The 23,707-nt window shown below is 45.0% G+C and overlaps 1 protein-coding gene across 4 annotated transcripts in view; it reads left to right on the forward strand.

The window, feature by feature from the left end:
* Positions 1 to 23,707, forward strand: part of KIAA1549L (KIAA1549 like) — a 233,171-nt gene that overhangs the window by 172,808 nt on the left and 36,656 nt on the right. For all 4 annotated transcript variants that reach the window (XM_030560295.1, XM_030560296.1, XM_030560297.1 and 1 more), the window contains 2 exons: positions 19,301 to 19,479; positions 20,976 to 21,193. In XM_030560295.1, the coding sequence (XP_030416155.1) occupies positions 19,301 to 19,479; positions 20,976 to 21,193 (397 nt within the window). The remainder of the gene's footprint in view (positions 1 to 19,300; positions 19,480 to 20,975; positions 21,194 to 23,707) is intronic.

Consider the following 23,707-nt stretch of genomic DNA (forward strand, 5'->3'; position numbering starts at 1 on the left):
AGTTTCAATAATTTTGGTAATTTATTTCAAAATATCTCCCAGCAAGTATGCCTGTAACAATATAGGCAAAACAAAAAGATTCAGGAAATGATTTTTTTTGACAAATAGATTCCCTCCTAGGCCTATTAATACAGAATGTTGAGTAATTCATTTGAATTACAATACAGAAATGTATTTCCTGCACCCCCAGATGGCAGGGGAAGGATTGTTTGAGAGTTGGGGAGCCTCCCCCATGCAGACCCTGGCTGACCCCTAGTCTCTCCCATTCTGTCCTTGTCCCCATGTGTCCCTGCAGCCCCCTACCCCTTGTCCCCATGTGTCCCTGCACTCCCCTTCCCATGTTGCCCTGCAGCCCCCCCTCCCACTGAGACCCTGGCTCAATGCTGTTACCTCACCATCTCCTGTGCCTGTGCTGCAGTCTGTGCCCCCACTAGCCTTTCTGAATCCCAGTCTGTGACCCTGCCCCCAACAGCCTCGTGTGCTCCACTCTGTGCGTGCCATGGCTCCTCACTTTCCTCCGCTGTAAGGAACGCAGTCTCTTTCCCCACCTCCCTGCCGGCTGGCTGCTCTCTCTTCTGATGCCAAGGCAGCCTCTGGTGGGCAAAAGGTGTAATTGCAGAGCCTCTCCAGCAGAATCTATATTCGTTGAAGAAAAAAAAAATCTACAGGGGACATGAATTCTGCATGTGCAGTGTTGCATAGATTTTCTTCTTCGAGTGATTGCTCATATCCATTGCAGGTATGTGTGCGCGCTGCGCGTGCACGTTTGCCGGAAACTTTTTACCCTAGCAACTCCAGTGGGCTGGCAGGTCGCCCCCTAGAGTGGCGCCACTATGGAACTAGATATATACCCCTGCCGGCCTGCCCGCTCCTCAGTTCCTTCTTACCGCCGTGTCGGTTGCTGGAACTGTGGAGTGCGGCTTGCTGTCCTCCATGTACCTAGCTCTCCTGTACTCTGTTCGTAGTCGTAGTTGTGAATAGTTTCATAGATAGTTGCAGTAGTATATTAGTTAGTTGTTTCTTATATATAGTTGTTTAACTTGTTCGCGGGTGGGCCGTTGCCCTTCCCGGAGCCCGGCACCGGGCTCATGCCTGGCTCGCCGGGCTTCAAGCAGTGCTCGGCATGTAAGAAGCCGATGCCGACTAGCGATCCTCACGACGCGTGCCTCAAGTGCCTGGGGGAATCGCATATCCGTGAGAAGTGTCGTATATGCAAGGCCTTTAAGCCTCGCACAAAGAAGGAGAGGGATCAAAGACTCCGCCCTCTCCTAATGGAAGCGGCACTGACTCTGGCACCGGTGGCGCAACTGGCCACTTCTACTCCGGCACCGGACCGCGCCGGCACCGGCAAGACTCCACGGCACCGGCCATCCCCGGCACTGGGAGCAGATCCAAGACCCTCGATGTCTGCAACACCATCGAGGCAGGCTCGAGTGGACCGCCCGGCATTTACCTTGGCTGCGGCACCGCCTGCAGGGCTGCTGTCGACTCCGGGTCCGGAAGGTCCATCGAGTCCAGCCCCTCCTAGCTCCCCCTTGAGATCAGGGGTCGAGCTGTTAGTCCCATCTACGCCGGTGAACTTTGCCTCGGCACGGGACTTGATAGCGCTCACGGAGCCATCGCAGCCTCAGACCACGGCACCCCCGGGACGGGTAACCTCCAGAGGCAAACCAATGCTGAGAGCGCTGTCTCCGGAGTCCCGGTACCGATCGCCCCAGAGACGTGAACGCTCACGCTCGGGGCGCCGCTCGCAGTCCCGGCACCGTTCTCCCCGGCGGTACTGGTCGCACTCGCGGCGCTGATCAGCATCTGCACGGTCCCGGTCTGGCTCCTCTTACCACCGGCACCGAGACTCTAGGAGCCGTTCACCTCGACGTTCAGCTCCTCGGTCGACCTCCCGGCACCGAGCCAGTGGTAGGTCCCGATCCCGGTCGACCTCCTGGCACCGTGTCGGTGGCAGGTCCCGGTCCCCACTGCCATCCCGGCACCGTGCTGATCGAAGGTCGCGGTCCCGCTCTCGGCACCGACCTCGAGGCAGGTCCCGATCCGGATCCCGGCACCGACTACCACGCCGTTCCCGGTCCTGATCCCGGCACCGATTCTCGGCACCGAGGAGAGCGTTGGAGTCGGCATATAGAGAGGTCTATCAAACTGGCTCAGCGCCTCCGTGGCCTTCCAGGGAACCATCCATGTCCTCTCAGGCAGACAGCGCCTGTGCCTTGGGCCAGGACAGACACTCGGCCCTGTTTCAGGACCCTCCACCTCAGGAAGGAGGGCCTCAACAGTGGGGGTTTTGGACCCCATGGGTGTACCGCCAAGCCCAGGGTCCACAACATATTACTCCCCGCCCTGCGGCGGAACGCAGGCCACCAGAGGCGACGGTGTCTAGACCCTCTCCCTCCCCGGAAGCAGAAGGCAGGTCCAGCCACCAGGACCCAGAGCTCCCTCCAGTAACGGAGGTGCAGCCCCAGACAGAACCCCCCGTGGACGCTCTGTTGCCAGGGGTTTCCTTGTCGTCTTCACCGGATGAGGCAGTGGCGGGTACCTCGTCCTCCAGCCCTCCCCCGCTAGATCTTAGGGCACACCAGGACCTCCTCCGACGCGTGGCACAGAACCTGGACATTCAAGCAGAGGAGGTCTCTGAAATCGAGGACCCAGTGGTGAGCATCCTCTCCGCCGATGCGCCCACCAGAGTGGCCCTGCCCTTTATCAAGACTATTCAGGCCAACGCCGCTACTATCTGGCAGTCACCGGCCTCCATCCCTCCGACCGCTCGAGGAGTGGAAAGGAAGTACATGGCCCCCTCGAAGGGCTATGAATACCTGCACATTCACCCGACACCCTGCTCCCTTGTGGTCCAGTCGGTGAACGACAGGGAGTGCCACAGTCAAGAGGCCCCAGCGCCCAAGTCGAAGGAGGCGAGACGGATGGACCTCCTGGGCCTCAAGGTCTATTCAGTGGGGGCGCTACAGCTCAGGGTCTCGAACCAGCAGGCCCTCCTTAGCCGCTACTCCTTTAACTCTTGGGTAGCGGCGGGAAAATTCGCAGAGCTGTTACCACAGGACGCCTGCCAGGAGTTTACCACCATCCTGGATGAGGGCAAAAAGGTAGCGAGGACCTCGCTACAAGCCTCCCTGGATGTTGCGGACTCGGCTGCTCGGACCCTTGCCTCGGGGCTTACGATGCGCTGAATTTCCTGGCTTCAGGTCTCTGGCCTTCCACCAGAGCTCCAGCATATGATCCAGGACCTTCCCTTCGAAGGCCAGGGCCTGTTTTCCGCTAAAACAGACCCCAGACTAAAGGACCTTAAAGACAATAGGGTCATAATACGGTCTTTGGGGATGCATACACCTGCGACACAGTGCAGGCCATTCCGGCAGCAGAACCAACAACAACAGAGTCGACCGTATCCTCAGTTCCGTCCGCGGCAGGACCTCACCAGGCGCCGCGGCAGGAACAACCGACGCAGACAGTTGGGTGGCCAAACGGGGCAAAACCAAGGCTCTGCCAAGGCCCCTCCTGGACCCAAGCCTTCATTTTGAAGGTGCTCCCGAGGGCGCAGTACCAGTTTCCCCTCCGGATCCTTCCCCGCAGTTTTCCAATCGTCTTTCATTTTTCCTCCCGGCGTGGACCCAAATAACATCGGACCATTGGGTCTTGCGTACGGTGCAGGCCGGTTATCGCCTGCAGTTTTCTTCGCCCCCCCCCCCCCACTCACCATCGTCGTCCCTCTTCAGGGACCCCTCTCACGAGCAATTCCTCCGTCAGGAGGTGCACACGCTCCTCGTCAAGGGAGCCATAGAGGAGGTTCCAGAGAGCGAGAAGGGCAAGGGGTTTTATTCCCGCTACTTTCTCATCCCCAAGTCCAAGGGGGGCCTATCCTCAACCTGCGGGGACTCAACAAGTATATGGTGAAGTTGAAGTTCCGTATGGTATCCCTTGGAACCATCATCCCATCCCTGGATCCCGGAGACTGGTACGCCGCCCTCGATATGCAGGACGCTTACTTCCACATCGCCATATTCCCCCAGCACAGGCGTTTCCTCCGCTTTGTGGTCGACCGCCAACATTACCAATTTGCGGTCCTCCCATTTGGCCTCTCTACGGCCCCGAGGGTGTTCACGAAATGCATGGCAGTCATTGTCGCACACCTTCGGTGCTACCGCATTCATGTGTTCCCCTACCTCGACGACTGGCTGATCCGGGGCACATCGGAGCTGCAGGTCCGCGACCACGTCCGCAGGATCAGCGGCCTCTTTGCTGCCCTAGGCCTCGTGATCAACGTGGACAAGTCTACTCTGCTCCCCACGCAGAGGATAGAGTTCATCGGGGCCGTTCTGGACTCTACCCTAGCCAGGGCCTTGCTACTCTTGCCCAGGTTCCAGTCGCTGTCGGCCATCATTCTGCGCTTGCAGGCAGCCCCGCTGACCTCTCTAAGAACATGTCTGGCCCTCCTGGGCCATATGGCGGCCTGTACGTTCGTGACAGTATATGCCTGACTCCGCATGAGGTCTCTTCAATCTTGGCTCATCGCGCAGTACCGGCCAGCCAGACATTCGTTGGACACAGTTGTCACCGTTCCCCAGAGGGTACTGGAATCCCTTCGGTGGTGGCTGGACCAGTCCGTAGTCTGTGTGGGGCTCCCGTTTCATCAGCCCCAGCCCTCGGCATCCCTGACTACGGACGCCTCAGATCTGGGCTGGGGGGCGCACTGTGGCGCCCAAAGAACTCAGGGCTTGTGGACCCCTCAGGAGCTGGACCTCCACATCAACATACGGGAGTTGAGAGCGGTCCGTCTTGCTTGTCAAGCATTCGTCCATCACCTTCAAGGTCATTGTGTCGCGGTGTTCACCGACAACACGACGACCATGTTCTACATCAACAAGCAGGGCGGCACCAGGTCCTCTCCCCTATGTCTTGAGGCAATGCGTCTCTGGGAGTTTTGCATAGCCCATGCCGTTCACCTTTCCGCCTCCTATCTCCTGGGAGTACGAAACACTCTAGCAGATCGACTGAGCAGGTCCTTCCACTCGCACGAGTGGTCCCTCCGTCCAGACGTCGCCCTCTCACTCTTCCAGAGGTGGGGTCGTCCCCGGATGGACCTCTTCGTGTCCAGGGGGAACAGGAAATGTCGAACCTTCTGCTCCTTTCAGGATCGGGAGCCCGGGTCTATAGCGGATGCCTTCCTGATCCCATGGGCGACCCACCTGTTTTACACGTTCCCTCCCGTTCCGCTGATACACAGGGTTCTCCTCAAGGTGCGCAGAGACAGAGCTCGGGTGATTCTCATAGCCCCAGCGTGGCCAGACAACATTGGTACCCCATGTTGCTGGACCTCTCATTAGCCAACCCAGTTGCCCTGCCCCTACATCCGGACCTGATCACCCAGGACCACGGCAGGCTCTGTCACCCGGACCTTCCGTCACTGCACCTTACGGCATGGCTCCTGCATGGTTGACAGGCTCCGAGTTACGCTGCTCTACCCCGGTTCGGGAGGTTCTCCTGGGCAGTAGAAAGCCTTCCACCAGGGCTACTTACTCGGCTAAGTGGAAGCGTTTCTCCTGTTGGTGTTCGGAGAAAAGTCTTCTCCCTATGGAGATTCCCATCACCACTATTCTAGACTACATCTGGTCCCTCAAGGCCCAGGGTCTGGCGTTGTCGTCCCTCCAGGTCCACCTAGCGGCTATCTCCGCGTTTCATCCTGGAGTGGACGGATGTTCCGTCTTCTCCCACCCTATGGTGGTGAGATTCCTGAAGGGATTGGAGCGTCTCTATCCGCAGATCCGCCCTCCTGCCCCTTCATGGGATCTCAACCTGGTCCTAACTCGGCTCATGGGTCCTCCATTCGAGCCATTAGCTACTTGCTCCCTGCTCTATCTCTCATGGAAGACCGCCTTCCTAGTGGCCATCACCTCAGCTAGACGGGTGTCAGGACTACGGGCCCTCACAGTAGATCCCCTGTATACGGTCTTCCATAAAAACAAGGTGCAGCTGAGACCACACCCGGCCTTCCTTCCCAAGGTGGTCTCTGCTTTCCACATTAACCAAGAGATCTTCCTCCCCATTCGTCCCGCAGGGAGCAACAGCTCCACTCGCTAGATGTCCGTTGGGCGCTAGCATTTTATGTGGACAGGACCAAACCGTTCTGCAAGTCCCCCCAGTTATTCATGGCGGTAGCGGACCGGGTCAAGGGGCTACCGATTTCCTCACAGAGGATATCTTCCTGGGTTACCTCCTGTATCAGGACCTGTTATGACCTGGCCCACGTTCCGGCGGGCCGTGTGACTGCTCACTCCACCAGAGCGCAGGCGTCATCGCTGGCTTTCCTTGCCCGCGTGCCAATCCAAGAGATTTGTAGGGCGGCGACCTGGTCATCGGTCCACACATTCGCTTCCCATTACGCCCTGGTTCAGCAGTCCAGAGATGATGCGGCCTTTGGCTCTGCAGTGCTCCAGGCCGCGACCTCTCACTCCGACCCCACCGCCTAGGTAAGGCTTGGGAATCACCTACCTGGAATGGATATGAGCAATCACTTGAAGAAGAAAAGACAGTTACTCACCGTTGTAACTATTGTTCTTCAAGATGTGTTGCTCATATCCATTCCACACCCGCCCTCCTTCCCCACTGTCGGAGTAGCCAGCAAGAAGGAACTGAGGAGCGGGCGGGCTGGCAGGGGTATATATCTAGTGCCATAGTGGCGCCATTCTAGGGGGCGACCTGCCGGCCCACTGGAGTTGCTAGGGTAAAAAGTTTCCGGCAAACGTGCACGCGTGGCGTGCACACCTACCTGGAATGGATATGAGCAACACATCTCGAAGAACAACAGTTACAACGGTGAGTAACCGTCTTTTCCCCTGGAGTAACTTGCAGGATTGGTGCCAAAATATTTTACAGCCCATATAAAACAAGCTGTGTTAGACAACAATCTATACATTTTTCTTAATGTCAAAATCGCTTTCCTAATGTTTCAAAGATTGCTTGTTTTATAGTACAAAAATGGTGGTGGTTTCCAGAGTTAAATATTGTATTTCCAGGCTGTGATTTTTTTCTACATGAGAGACCATTCAATCAAACACAGCTTCATTTATTGTTCATTTATCTAGTCGAAAATATTGTAGTGGGGATATTATATTTTGGTTTTCTTTAGAATGTTAGGTTTTAAATCATCAAAGAAAATTGGTGAGAACTTTCAGTTCTTTCTTAAACATTTCACTAATACTTTACATCATCTCTACTGATCAGAATTCTAGTGCATCGGCAGAATAGGCAGAATAGCTGTCTAAAGGAAACCGGCAATACTGTGTAAGACAATACATGCGTTTTATTTAAAATCTCCATTTAGGTGAATTTTAGCTTAACCATTATTAGCAAACAATGACTTTGTGATTTTCAAACTGTACTGGAAAACTAATAGCTGCTGTATTCTCTTGTGTATTTGGCACTGCTTTCTCCTGTTCTTTCAACACCAAGCTCAGCTAGCTAAGATGATGCAAGGGAACTGTCTAGGGCTGAATCTTTTTCCATTAGGGGGCAGAGTAGCAGTGGAGCTAATTTATAGCTACTATTACTGCAAAGCTAAAGTTGCAATAGTCATTGCTGCTTGTATGTCCCTGAACCCTCTACTGAGAGGCCATTGGCTAGTGGATCTATGTAGCAAAGGATTTACTGCCTGTAACTTCCCTAACAACTCTCTTGGCACAGGGAAACCACATGACGTGCAGGCCCTTGCATGCTGGTATTGAGCTACTTCCACTGTGCCTTAGGCAGTCTGTATTTGAGGTACAGGGGCATGATTTTCCCCTAAGTAAAATAATTATGTTGATCAGAAATTATAAATGATTAATGAAGAGCCAGATCATATCCCCCACTCTGTCAGTGCTCACATCACACCCTTCCGGAATGGAAAAGGGCTTCAGCAGTCTTCAGAGGATGATCATACTCACTTCCCTGGATCCCGCAGAAAGTACTCCAGGGGTCTCCAGGATGCACACATTGACGGAGGAGGGGTTGAGAGTGGGCAGTCAGAGGTATACACATCACTCCCCCACCAGCTCTGTGGTGGACATACCTGTTTAACAGGGTTCCCCCTGATGCCACCCTAATAGCACAGTTCCACAGAGGGAAGATGTTGGGGGTCATAGGTCAGGTATGGGAGGTACTGGGCCTCCCACTCATCACCTGCAATCCTGCAGAGTTTGGGCGCCAGCCCTACAGTGCTTTTGGGGGGGAGGAGAATCTTCCCCTTCTGATAGAACAATTGGAGACAGCTATCCATGAAGATTCCTTCCTATTTAGCCCCTCAGAAGGGGAAAATCATGCTCTAAAATGTCAGGTTTGGGTTATTGATATTACAAGCATATTATTTTTTCAGTTTAAAAAGGCAAAGCAATAAGCCATCATATTCTTCATGTAATGTTTGTCATATTTCCCTGTGCTATGATTTCAGACATTGCTGTCATCTGTAGTAGTGTTTTTATTGCAGAACTTTGTCTTTATCCAAGATAATTAGCATAGGGATAATGTGTCAGCTATTTATCCTTCCAGTTTAACGAAGGGGCTGTTTTTCTTTTAGACTGCTCCAGCTATTCAGCATGATTGTAGCCTGACACCCCTAATCGCCATGTTAGGAAAAGGAGCACATATTTTCTCCCCTGAAAATCGGCATCTTAAATTGGAATGAATTCCTTGCTAGTCACATGGTTGATTTGGGAACTCCAAGTTAGATTGGCTCATTAGTTGCCATAGTTACAAACCAATTTTAGATTCTGTTCCTCACTGAAACTCCATTATACAGGAAAATGACAGGACTAGGTGTTTGTTTAATAGATAAACTCTATTTGTCTTCTTTCAAAACCTACCCATAATTCACGCCTACAGTATTTCAGCGCTGCAAGTGAACAAACAGCAAATATGAAATCAGGATATATAAAAAGTCTTGATTGAAGGAACTGATATTATGGAGGCTTCAGCAGGGACTCTATAGCTGAGGTGGTGTTGCAGTTTCTATAGAAAGTTGGGCTAAAATCCCTCTTATTTTGGACTTTAATGATCAAACTCAACTTTTTGTAGGAAAACTGAATTTTTTTCAGTCAGTCTTTGATGAAGAATTATTTTTTAAAATGACCTTTTTTGAAATTTTGAACTTTATTCTATTTACTTTGAGTTCTTCTTACTTAAAAAAAAAAGTTGCACAGGCTTCAGACTTCACCCAGCAAATCATCTTTACAATCTCTTGGACGTAGTCTAGCTATTGGGACTGGAAATAACATTTAATAGCCTTTGCTCTAATTTGTGACAGCTGATTTAGTAAATGTGACACTCCATACAGATCAGGAGACTTAAGAAAAAGTGCCTATATATTTTCATAGGAAGAATAAACATTGAGAAGAGAACCCACATGGGTGAGCAAGCAAGGTTGGGAGGGGCAGGAGTGCAGTAGAAGACATGGGAATGGTAGTACTCCCCAGTCTTCTCTACCGGAGAGACTGAGCATGGCTTGGGAGGGTGGGGAGTGAATCCCTGTACTCACATCCAGATCAGCTGAGCTGTTCCCTGGCTCATCATACACCAGCCAATTAAAGTTTCATGGAGAATCTTAATTGTGGCATTTTCCTAACTTATAAGTGCTTAATTTTTGCAATTGTAGTTCTCATATAATATAGGTTTCCTTGTGTGTAACTTCCTAGTTTTTTAAAAAAGCAAATTGAAAAAATAGAAATTCCAACCTGTGGAATAATATTTACACCAACGCAGAACACCAGCAGGGTTGGAACCTTTAGATCACCTGCCCTTTGAGCTAATGGAGCAAAACAGAAGAAGTAGGTTATCATTCTCCATGTGGACCCGCATTAGAGTGTAATAAGACACTAGGCACAGGCCCTTCTGCCCCTGTACCCACCCCCTCATCCTTTCCTTTCTGCCCTGTCCCAGTCCTCTCTTCTCTTCCCCCAACTTCTCATCCCAGTTGCAGTCTCCTTGCCTAGCCAGTCCCAATCTCCCACCCTGGACTTCCTCTCTAAGTCCCAATCTTCCCCCTGCTGTTTACCAGCCTCCTTTATCTTCCTCTCATGATAGTCTATTTTCTTCCCATCCACAGGCTATTTGCCCAGCCAGGACCAGTGCCCCATCCCCAGGCTTCTAATCTGATCTGTGTCCCTTGTCCATTTCCCCCTTTTCCCAGTGGTTCCTTGTCCCAAACTCCATGCTCAGCCGGTCCAGGTTTCTACTCCTTCCCCCCAAATTCCTCATCCAGTCTGTCACCCTGACTCCCAGTTAGGGTGACCAGATGTCCCGATTTTATAGGGACAGTCCCAATATTTGACGCTTTGTCTTCTATGGGTGCTGATTACTCCCCATCTCGTCCCAATTTTTCACACTTGCTCTCTGGTCACCCTACTCCCAGTTAGTTTCCTGCTGCACGCCTCCAGGCTCCTGACCCCAACCTACTCCCTCTGCTGTCTCCCACATCCATTTCAGCTCTTGTTACCTCCGTGTTTGAATTATGCTGCCTGGGTTCCAGAAGGGGAAGCATTGAGAGCTCTGGACACAGACTATCTGCTGTCTGACCAATGCTTAAGTGGGGACATCCTTTGTAAAACTTTTCCGCCCACTTTCCTGAGTGTTGTATTGCACGTGAAAGTCCCACAAGTGGCAATATGCGGAGGCCATCTTGATGTAGAAAGAAAGGTTATTTTTCAGTTGCTCGTTCTCTGGAAATGTTGCCTCAGAATATTCATACTACCAGCCTGTTGTCGTCTTTGCTTCTGAGTTCCTCGCTTGGGCTCACCAGAAGGAACTGGGTGTGGCTGGGAACCACACAGACCTCCAAACTCTTGGTACCATAAACTGGCGGTACTTATAGTCCCAATGGGCACTGTATTTCTGAAGATTCCTGAAGTTCAGCAGTACCAGGGCCACATCCCACAAGAGTGAATATGCAGAGGGAATGTTCTTAAAGAGCCATGTTTACTACTGTAAGCAAGCTTTCTTTCTCCCTTATGGGCACTTGATGCTCCATGATCCATTATGAGCACCTCATCTTCAAAGCATAGAAGCTCCTCTCTCTTTTAAAATAATTAGTCTCTCTCTAGTTTCACAGTGTACTACCAGCAGGCTGAGCAGCTGAGAGAACAGATTCCATCCCCAACTCCCTAGTGTCTCACCTCCACTTCAAGAATCAGGAGGTTCCTCTGGATCTCTCCTCTATCTCGGGGGAGGAGATTTTTCCATAATATTTCCCCCTCCTCTTTGGTGCCCCCCCCGGTAGGGAGAGGATCAATGGAGAACAGGAACGTGCAAGATCTAGTTCTGGAGGAAAAAACCTGGAAATGTAGAAGGCCCAGCTGCACAGAACTCACTGCCTCCCAATGTGGCTGCCAAGTTTTAAGCTCTCTGAGGCAAAAAAATCAGTAACCTGAGCTGGCTTTGCAGAATCTCCAAGCCAGATCTCTGGCTGAGTGCTCCAGACAGAGGTGAAACGTGGCAGCAAGGTTTTACTCCAACAGCACAAATGTGTCAGGCACGCCTTAAGCTGCTTGGAGTAGAAATTTAATTGCAGGAGATGACATTTTTGGAAGCAACAAGCCAGATCTCCTTTGCTGTTTTTGCTCTTTGGTTCTCTGACTCCTGCAAGTTTTGAAACAAAAAACACATTTAAAAAAAAAAATTCCGGGTGGCTCAAATTCCCCATATTTGTTACCAGTTACTATTACATCTGGGCAGGGAGAAGATTCTGTTAATTGATCCTGTTTTCCTCTTAGTTCCTGTAGATGTGGGTTTGTGAAATGTGGCATAGTCTGCCATTTCCCCATTCTTTTACTACTCCCTCCACTGCCTTTTCCTCAAGGAATCAGTAGAGCAGTCTAGCTGTATAACCAGCCTGCTCTTCCCTTTGCTCCTCTCTCAAGAGTGAGACAACCCAGTCTTCCATTTCACCACTGCTTTCTCTCTCTTTTTTTTCAGGATGCAGCAGAGCAATCTAGCTCTTTCAACTAGCTTGTCAGTGTCAATGGATCTTCTGTTTTGACTCTATTGAGTTAGTGTGGGCTTGACCCAAGCTGCATTTTTTACTACTCCTGCCGATTGCTTTTCTTCCCCATGCAGCGAAGGACCCTGTCCTTTACAGCCAGCCTACCTATTCTACCAACATAGCCGAAATCTGCAGACTGAGGTGTGATTAAGCTTTTCTCCTTCCAGTTTCTGTTTATTCACAGATTGCCCTAATCTGCCCTTTTATTGAGCATGACTGAAGCTTTCAGCTAAGTGACAAAGCTGAGAATATCTGATTGCTCACAGTTTAGGTCTGCCAAAGGGTAATCCAAATGGCTGTGATCCTGCACTAAAATGTCATCAGTAAGGGAGCAGAATGCACCATTTTGTTGCCCAGCTGCAAAATCACTTCAGCAAATGTTTAATGCTCACAAGCTTCAAGGATGACTGCTCGTGGCTGGCTCTCCTCTCCTCCCACCCCTCCATCTTTTCAGCTCCTGCTTCTATATACCATGGCACAACAGAATGAGAACTAAATCACTGAGACCTCAAACAATTAATAGAAACACAGTGGTCCAGATACCCACAAACTTTGATGACTGCAGATGTCAGTGCAGCATTCCTGAACCCCTTCAGACTCCCTGACTAACAGCCTCTTGGCTTGGACCCTGAGGGTATGTCTTCACAGTGAGTGACAGCCCAGGGCAGTAAGTCTCAGAGCCCAGGTTGACAGATGGGAGCTTGCAATACTGTGCAAAAAATAGCTGTGGAGATGTTGTGGCTTGGGCTGAAGCTCAGGCTCTGAAGTCTAGGGAGGAAGTCGGCTTCAGAGCCTGAGCCATAACGTCTACACAGCTATTTTTAGTGATGTAGCCCATGTGCAAGTCTCTCGACCCAGGCCCTGAGACATGCTGCTGTGGGATGTGTAGATGCACCCTAAGAGGCTTTGCTTTCTAGAGCATGAATATTCAGGAGGACTCATGGACTTCCTGCTCAGCTCTATAAACTGTCTGATAATCTGAGCATTTCAGGGGATATGGAGATCCTGGAATTCTTGGTGCTTTTGAAAAAGACGAGGATCCCATTTTTTGCCTCTCAATCAGGGAGGATATTGGAGATACTGAATACAGTATACTGGAGTTCTTTCTATATGGGCTTTTGATTGTGTCTGAGTCCTAGCTTCCTGAAGGTCCAAGTCTGTTAGAAACTTCATAGCGCATGTTTTCCACTTCCAGCTCTTTTTTGGCAATTTTTCAATTTCTTGAAGCTGTGTCTTTTTTCAGAGACATTGTTGTCAGGAAACTGGGGGAATGATTTGATGCTTCAGGTGACCTCTGAACCTTCTCTTTTGAATTTATAGAGGAGTCTTCTCTGTACTTTCTGTTAATTCTTTTCCTGTTAGCAATTATATTATCTGGAGAATTAGTAAATAAATTTGGTGGGCTGTCCATCTAGAATCCTTATGCGCAGTTGCCAGATGAGGTAATTATCAGGCTTGCCCCTGAATTTTCTATCCACCAAAATCATGTTTTTCACTTGATATATTTACTTGCTTTCTATAACTAGGAGAAGTAGTTGAAGCATTCAAATTCTGTTTACATAAACTAACCCTTGAAGAAAATTTTAGGATTAATCTGGTGATCTGTGAAAGGGTTCAAAGCATCCATATCCATTATTTCCAGGTGGATACATTCAGGAGTTTGTCAGGACTACAGATTGGTTACAGAAGAGCCCCCTACTTTTCTGATAACTCATTCAGTCAGGCATGTGGCCACTTTGTTGGCAGATCAGCACAGGGCTTCATTCAAGCAATTTGCCACATGGCTACCTGGTCTTCAGTGCATTCTTTTATCCATTGCTCTAAAACAGATGTTATCATTGACTGACATGACTTTTGGAAGAAAGTTTCTCCTCTTTTTCCCTGAGTTTTTCTTCATTAGAACTCTTCATACGGTGTGGGAAGAAGAAAAACAAATCACCCCGACTAAACAAAACATTTAACTGTTCTCAGATAAGAGCTGTTTACCTCTCAGTTTTCTTGTGTTCTAAGTTTTTGTTCTGTTTGTATGGGAAATATTTCAACCCTTCCTTCCCCTGCCCCCCATTTATGCAGCATTCTTGCAGGGGAAAAAAGAGATCTTGGGATCGTGTGCTGGCCTAAGTGTTCATTTCACCCTTTTTGTTTTGCTTGGATACTAATCTTTCATCATGCTCATTAGTCAGAAATCTACAATTTGTCTTCTCAGCATGGGTAGCTGCTTGGGGGACTAGTGAGTAGAACTAGACAACTAACTGATTTTTTTGGGTTCGGTGGCTGAAACAGAAAAATACTAAAAAAAACCTGTAGCTTTGGGTTGAGTTGAAGACAACAGTGATTTTATTTTTCTTGGTGAAATGAAAATCTCATTTTGTTTCATTTTGCAGTGGCTTTTACCCTTTTTCATGTTGAGTTTTAAAAATATAACAATTTCATTTTGAAATGAAAAGTCAAAATGTTTCATTTTGAAAATATCAAAATCAAGTGTTTTGACTCTTTGGAATTTGTCTTCCTTCATTTTTATTCACCTGAAACTATTTGCCAGATTTGACCCAAATTTGCGAACAATTCAGTTTGACCAAAAATGCAGGAGGAACTATTCATCAACTGTTCCTGGGGAAGGGCCAGACTCACACAGCTCTACTACAAAGATGATGGTTTAGCTCCACCTGCTGGTGCTGCATTTTGAAACTAGAGTGAAAGGGTTTTTAAAAAAGAGAGCTTCCATGCTTGGAAGATGAGAAGGAAGAACCCAGTTGTAATGGATCATGGAGCACCACGTGCCAACTTCAGAGAAGGAAAAATTACAGGTAGGTAAGTATATGTAACCGTTCTTTCTGCCCCCACAAACTTATCCTGGACAGTATTTGTTTTAATCCGAAAAGAGGGACGGAATAATCAATATCCTTTTTTAAAATTCATGTTCAACTGGTTAAAACCAACAAACTAAAAGTATTGTTTTGGATGTGAGTTGTTGCAAGTTTCCCCCCTTTCAGGCACTAATTATAATTAAAGTCCCCCTTTTGAGTGACTGTTAAGATTAAAACATGATCCAAATGTTCTTTAAGTGTTCTGTAATCCTCACATCCTCTCCCCTCAACCACATGTTCAGAGACAAAATGAATGAGCTGAACCATGTTGTATACATGCAGATGAAGTAGTCCTCAAAGACTTGTAGTTTGCCATGTGATCTTCCATTGGTTGGTTTACTGATAGTGACATGGTGCGTTGTGGTTAATCAGATTCTGAGCACTCTTCTTGAATTCACTGGGAAAGACAAAAGAGAGGAAATGTGAAAGTGCCCACAGTGCTTGCTTGCAGTTCACTGCCTATCTAAATTACACCAGTTTGCTAAAATCTATAGATCTCATCCCTATTTTATCACTCACCTGGCAATGAAAAGAAATGCAACAGAAAAAGCCACATTCATGATTCAAATGACACTTAATAGACAAAAGTTAGGGTGGAAAAAACATTCAGTTTCTGGTCCGATTTGATTAGAGTTAATTGGGGCTGTCAATCGCATTTAACTCACGTGATTAACTGAAAAAAATCACGATAAAAAAACTAATCACGATTAATCACAGTTTTAATCAAATTGTTAAACCATAGAATAGCAATCGTAATTTATTAAATATTTTTGGATTTTTTTTGACATATTCAAATATATTGATTTCAATTACAACACAGAATACAAAGTGTACACTGCTCACTGTGTATTATTATTTTTATTACAAATATTTGCACTGTAAAAATGATTAAAAGAAACAGTATTTTTCAATTCACCTTTTACACGTGTTGTAGTGCAATCTCTTTATTGTGAAAGTGCAATTTACCAGTGTAGAGTTTTTTGTTACGTAGCTGCACTCAAAAACAAAACAATGCGAGAATTGTATGCCACCTACTCTGTTTTACCCACATTCTGTCATATATTTCATGTTATAGCAGTCTCGGATGATGACCTTGCACATGTTGTTCATTTTAAGAACACTTTCACTGCAGATTTGACAAACCGCAAAGAAGGTACCAATGTGAGATTTCTAAAGATAGCTACAGCACTTGATCCAGGGTTTAAGAATCTGAAGTGCCTTCCAAAATCTGAGAAGGACGAGGTGTGGAGCGCGCTTTCAGAAATCTTAAAAGAGCAACACTCTGCTGCAGAAACTATAGAATCTGAACCACCAAAAAAGAAAATCAACTTTCTACTGGTGGCATCTGGCTCAGATAACGATGGCAGTTGAGGCATGAAGGGACATATGAATCTTTAGCATATTTGGCATGTAAATATCTTGCGATGCTGGCTACATCAGTGCCATTAGAACACCTGTTCTCACTTTCAGGTGACATTATGAACAAGAAGTGGGCAGCATTATCTCCTGCAAATGTAAACAAACTTGTTTGTCTGAGCGATTGGCTGAAAAAGAAGTAGGACTGATTGGATTTGGTAGGCTCTAAAGTTTTACATTGTTTTATTTTTGAATGCAGTTATTTTTGTGCATAATTCTAAATGTGTACATTCAACTTTCGTAATAAAGAGATTGCACTATGGCACTTGTATTAGGTGAATTGAAAAATGCTATTTTGTTTTTTATAGTGCAAATATTTGTAATAAAAAATAAATATAGAATGAGCACTGTATACTTTGTGTTCTGGGATGTAATTGAAATAAATATATTTGAAAATGTAGAAAACATTGAAAAATATTTAAATAAATGGTATTCTATTATTGTTTAACAGTGCACTTAATAACACAATTAATTTTTTTAATTGCACAATTAATCACAATTAATTTTTGTATCGCTTGACAGCCCTAGAGTTAATTTATCCATACTATAGCACTATGCTACATGCTGAAGATGGACTTTACTACTCTTAGAGATGATGATGGTATTTTTGCTTTGTGCTAATACAAAATAACAAAAGTAGCTGTCCTTTGATTCTCTGTACTCATCCTTTCTTTTTTCATTGAATAAACGTGTCCAATACCCAAACAATAGTGGATAAATAAATCTAAGTCCAGATCCAGCATTGAGTTCTGTGCAGCCGGATGAATGCCGATGCTGAGCCATTTTGAAGCCACATGTAGTCTGTGTGAGTGCTGAATTTTGTCCACATGGACTTCATTGCAGGATTGAGACCTTAATTAACAAGTACAACACTTCCAGCTTAGACATTTTCCTATGTTATTGGCCTGAACAGTGTAGACTGAACCAAACTGTTAAAAAGCAGCCATTACAAAACCATATTTGAGCCTGGTTGGAACTAACTTTTGAAAATGGTTTCAAAACAGTTTAGTCCAGTCAATGCTGGCCAGTCAGCCCATGTCTAAAACTTGTTTAGCTGGAATAGTGTTTATATAAAGTTCAAACTTGGTTTTCAATCTCTGTTCATGGCCCAGTGCAGACAAGGCCTGTATGATGGAGATGAGGGAGTTAGAACCATATTTTGTGTCTTTTTACATGTAGGTTACTGGTTAGATACTATCCAAGTTTAGGTCAGTCATGACCATCTTGACAGCCTTTCAATTGTGTATGTAAAATAAAACTCTGGTACAATATTTGGTACAGCTATCCATTTCACAAAAAACACCATAAAAAAGCTAATGAACTCATTTTTCTCCCTTAGAGCAGTCCCTCCACAGTTGAAGCACCTTGTTATGGCAGCATGTAGGAAGCTTGCACTTGAATAGTATTGTAACTGTTCTTTGACTAAGCAGCAGTTTAGATAGCTATCTAGCTTAAAAACCCATATTGCAAAGCTGTTTAATCTCATGCCTTTCATAAGCATTAAGCAATTAAAAATACCTGGGGGGAAAAAGTGTCTGGACTTAATAATCATTTTAAAATGTTCTCCTATTAGGTAGTACTGTATGGTATGTAAGCTTTATATTGTTCATTTAATACTCCTACCATAAAATTCTGTCCCTATTGTAACCAGTGGGAATTTTGCCATTGGCATCACTGAGCCAGGTTTTCACCCCATTTACTAATAAGAGTCTTTGGAATTCATAGCACTGTGCTTTACTACTCTGTAAAAGTCTGAGAGGAGTTCCCAGTAGACTAAAATAAAGACCATTTTATCTGAGCCATTTCACAAATCCTAAGGGACATTATTTAGTGACAGCATGATATAACCTGTATTTTTCAACAGTTCAAATCATGTCAACTCAGCCTACTGTGAATACACAGAGAAAGATGAATAAGCTTATACCATATTTTATGTAACTTCTATCAAACATTTGTACCAAACTATCTATCTTAGTTGTTTAAACAGGGCTAATCTATCTCTTGCTGAGCTGCCTTCAGTACATTATAATTCTTGCAGTGATTAAAGATTAAACAGAATATATTTTCAGAGGAAGTAATATAGAGCATACCACTCTGCTCTTTAATGGAAGCTGATTTCTACTCCTGTCACAAATGGATGGAATACATTTTTTTTTCTTTCATAGCACAATTATTTAAGGAGGGATCTCTGCAGAATTTGCCCTCGTGCCTTACAATAAACTTTTTCAAATCAAAGATAAAGTAGGCTTCAAAAACTGATAATGGGATGCCCTCTTTCCAACATAAATTGGGGGGAATGGCTAATTTGTACTTTTTCAAGACTCCCCTTTTAAGCAGAGATTTACAAATAGAGGATTGACTGTGCCTTTTAATTGTAAACATTCCGAGTTCTTTTGCGTTAGTAGTCTTTTTCTTTCTGGTCACAAGTTCTGACAAACTTTATGAAATGACTGGAGGTGCTATTTTTCTAAAGCAAAAGATAACATCAGATGGGGAGCTAGCAGTTACTTGTGCACACTTGCACACTCAACAGTGTGCTTCATTTTAACGGCTTTAGTAGTAATAGTTTTTACAGTCCTTGCTAAAATTGGTGGTTTTATTTTCAGATTGACACAAAGTTAATATGAGATTCTGCTGGATACTTCTATACATGTTGTGGCATTTGAAAACTCACATGCAATCTTATTTTGTATAAAGTATATGGAAGGGTGTGCTTTTTGTCTTCCATTATCATTTTCCTACAATTTGTTCTACATCAATCTTTTTTCTAACTTTCCTTCCATGTTATAGGTGAAAATCAATCTTCCCCTTTTGGGAGAGTATGTTCAGAATCAATCTCTTAGAAGTATCCAGTATGGAAGGCTTCAGGGTCTACTCTAGTGTATTGAGCACCTCAGTATTAATCTATTGTATGTGTTCTCTTAGTTGTCACGTGAACCTGTAGTAAACCTACTGAGAGCATATGCTCAATAAACATAATATGCTTTAGTGCCCCTAAGTGATGAAGAGGAGGGAGGCATTCTTTTTGAGAACATCGCCAAGTCTGCCATTGATCCCTTTGACACATCTTCTGGATCTGTACAGCTGATTGCTATCAAACCTGTAGCATTGCCTCCTGCTCACCCTGCATCAGACAGGAGCCAGGAATCTGCTGTCATTAATGGAGAGGTAAGTGTAATCAGGCAGTGTTTCACCTGCTGGTTTCTTGATTATTTGTGGAGACACACATTGTGATAGGACCTTAGGCTGGTGCATTGAAGAGAGAGAGGAGAAATGTTAGAAGCCTTTCACCCTTTGTGTGGCCTATGCTCAGGACCCACTCTTACCTTACATACCTGCACTTGCATGGTGCCCTGAAGGAGGCAACCTATCTAGGTACTTTTATAGCCCTCATCCCTGTTGTATTTGAACACCTGACAGTCATTAAGGGATTTTATCTTCCCAGCACCCCATTTTAGAAAATAGGGAACTGAGGCAAAGGGTTGATTAAGACATACTTTTTCAGGTTCACACAGGAAGTCTGTGTCTGAGCTGGGAGTTGAACCTAGATCTCAGAAGTCCCATCTTAGTGCCCTGTTGCTAACTAGACTATCCTTCCTGCTCACAGTGGGATGGGGAGAGAGCAGGTCCATGCCTTTGCTCTGTTTGTGTGCTGGCTTGCACATTAGGCACAGTTGCTCCCGAGGTCCCCATATAATGTTGTGGGTCTGCACTGGGATCTAATGGTGCCATTGACCAAATGCCACATCTTGGCTCTGAAACTTACCCAGTATATTATTGTACTGATATTTTTATGTAGATTTTGTTCTAGAACAAACTGCTTTATATGGGGAATGGGGGAAGTTATATACCAAAGGTGGAGGGAAGGCTTCTGATTTGCTCCTCCATGCTGCACACTTATGTAAAGGCTAACCAGGATATTTCCCCGGACTCTTTATTGGACAAAATCAACACTTTAAACTGCTAGCCAGTTAGAAACATGGTAAAAGACAGTGTAGTCAAGCTACCTATGTGAGACCAGATTAGAGCATTATATCATGTTCTGATTTTGTGCTTGTATTTTAAGTCCTAACGCATCACAATTGTCGCTTTCTATCCAGAGTCATGGCATGCACAATATTCAATGCCTATTTTTCTTCCAAGAACTGTGGGCTGTGTATCATCAGAGTAAGACCTAGGAACATACACATACTATTTCCTTACATACTCACAGATATGTTGGAGTTCTTAAGGTGATCATAGAATTTGACTTCTTAGCCACAAACAGTATATAAAGTAGACATTTTTTTACACAGTCAGCTTTGAGGCAGAAGTGAAATTTGTTCAAATATACAGAATACTGCCCCCAGGCCTCCCTAAAAATAAGCATTGTTTGGGTCAAGAAGATGGTTGGCTAACATCAGCTGTCTTCTTCTGTGGCTGTGAATTGAGTCACTCTTATGATGTACTTAGTTCCAGGGGATTAAGATTTATTTAGCCATCTGCAAGTCATACAAAATACAACAACTCTGTCACTTGCACTTCCCTAGTGCTGACAGATGGCATGGTGTGGTGCAAGAGGCACTCTGCAAGGCAAATCGCTGCACATCAAATACACTTTTAAAATGTAATTGAGAAATCATCAGCATGGCACAGTCAGCTGAAATTCATTCACCTTCCATTAGGTAAACAAAGCCTTGAAGCAGAAGTCCGATATAGAGCACTATCGCAACAAGCTGCGCTTGAAAGCCAAGAGAAAAGGATACTATGATTTCCCCCAGATTGACTACAACAAAGAGCTGACAGAAAGAAAAAAGATATATGAGAAGGCACAAAAGGAAATAGACAATGTTTTGGAACCAGAGGCAGATGTATCTTCTCCATTTGCAGAGCCTAAGAACAGGTGAGATGTTTTTGTTTTTTATATACATCTAGAAGGTAGGTACTCCCCCAGGGCTGTAGTGCAGAACACTCAACTGAAGTGCAAACATCCATCACTGATGATGAAAATGTGTATTACATGCTAATATTTACTCTGTTCAGTGCTTCCTATTTCATGAAGAAAATTGATGTTGCCCAAGATTATTTCTGAATGTTTCACATTTAATAAAACCATAACATGGTTACAGAAGAGTAAGTGGAAAGAGAACAAAATTACTTGAAGGCTGCGTGGGTCCAGGTCTTTTGTGAGCCATTTTAAAAGTGATCCAAGCTGAAAATGTGCTAAGGTTATTATTCAAAAAACTGATTATTCTAGAAATGGACTTGAGCCAGGAATTTGCATTTGACGCTGATCTTCTGCAAAGTGCAGGAGTGATCCAATCTATCATTTTGTTCTAGGCACAGCTGTAATTATTTCCAGAGCTGGATCTAAGATACAGGTAACTTAGACCCAGAAAATTAGAACATGTCACCGTTATGTCTGTTGATTTCAGTATCTCCTTCAGCAGTTAATGGTGACCACTTTCTACGGTGCTTTCTTCACTTCGTTGCTCTGTGATTTTGTGTAGGTCATTTAATCTTTGACATAATTTACTCATCTCTAAAATGAGTAAGGGTATTGTGAGGCCTCATCAATATTTGAGTGGCACTTTATGGCCCTTGGAGGCAATATATAAATGGAAAGCGTACATTCTTGGACACAGAGATGTACTAGTGGAGGAGATCGCAAAGAGCCCCATCTATACGCATTGCACAGTGGCTGGCCATACTTGCAGGCTCTGGTATGCACTAAGTGTCCCTGGAGCACAAGTTGCCCTACAAAGGGAGGAGGTCATGCCAAGCCCACTCCTCACCAACTAGTAGAGCCAGCCTTGTTGGGAGTGGCAGCACAGTCGGCATGCTCCCGCATTGCGCTGGTGAGAGAGATTGTAGCAAGGATTCTAAAAAAGCATATCTTGGAATATAAGCAATAGCTGTAGACAAATGAGCTTGTTTATGTGAGGTCCCTGAGAGAGGTTTTACTGGTAGGTTAATGAAGAAAAAAGATTATGATTAAATTGTATCTAGTGTCCTTGTTGAAGGGTCTGGGGCATCAGTTCCTTGAACAGGAATTCAGTGAGGGAGGAATACATTGTTACATATGCATAGAAAAGGTAAAATATTGAATATGAATATTAGCATTTTACAGTAATCCTATTTTTATTAGCACAATCTGTCCTGAGAATTTAAATGAGGCCTGTAGAAACATGAATATTAATGTGAACAATTCACACAATGCAGTACTGAAGCCATATTTTGGCTATTTATTATGTACCCTAAGTGGTGTGGGGAAACGTTTAGAACATTCTATATGAAGCTTTAATATTAATCATCTGCTCTTTGTTAGATATATCAATATTTGTTTGTTTATGCACCAGTATGCTGACAGATCCTGGAATATTTTTGTTTTTCTAAGTGTGCTTTCTAATAAACTGTGTAAACCAATGGGTAAGCTATTTTAGACAAAGTTCATTGTTATGAAAAACTGCATCAAGGCATGTACTCTGAACTGTCAAGGAGTGATCTGTCTGCCTTCTGGGGCTGATCCATTAAATGTTAATTGTACAAACACTAGAGATACTTGCTGAGTATAGCTGGGCTATGGGAACTGAAAACAAAGGGATCATTCCCTAATGCTCTTTCTCTAAAGATGTCAGGCATTTTCAAAATTTGGGAATTTTTGTTGCCTGACAGAAAAACTTACTATTTCTTGCAAACAACCCGTTTTATGGTCCCCACACCAACATCTAGAATGACAGATTTGCTGTAGATACCTAACTGTTTGTGCTGCAGGAGATTTCCCAGCTTCAGGCATTTTTTTAACAGAATATGATAGCCAAAGTGACACATTATTGGATGAATAAAGTAACCAATATTGCAGTGTAGTGCAACTCTGAGAGATGAACTGATATAATGGAATTTCTATAATAAAAACAATCACTCTTACAGCAGTCTAGTTTAGCGTAAGACTAATACAGCTTGCTTTGTATCATTGTCCAGATATTGACATGCAATTAAAAACCTATATCTTAAAATAGTTCACATTTTTAAAGATAAAATACTGTAGAAGTAAGTAAAAGAATAAAGATTTCAGAGTTCTTGGAAAAAATGGCAGGTTTTCCTCTTGTTCCACCGGTATAGCTACTATTAATTGTATGTATGTCACTTCCAAAATGTTATGGGAGGAAAAAATAAATTAAATGCGTTATTCAGGCTGACCTTTATATATTCAGATTTGTGGAAAACAGCGTTTTAAAAATTGTTTACAAAACACCATCACTAAATAATTTGGTTTGTACAAGAACCAACACCCTGTGCTTTCAGTTGCTTTGAGCATTCTGTGCATCTAATTCATGCTTCAAAATGCTGCAGTTGTGTTCCCAGAAGACACACACCATGTGATTATCAGTTGTTAATGTTGATACCTCCCTTCTCG

The sequence above is a fragment of the Gopherus evgoodei genome, chromosome 4, assembly GCF_007399415.2.
Source record: "Gopherus evgoodei ecotype Sinaloan lineage chromosome 4, rGopEvg1_v1.p, whole genome shotgun sequence".
Lineage (NCBI taxonomy): Eukaryota > Metazoa > Chordata > Testudines > Testudinidae > Gopherus > Gopherus evgoodei.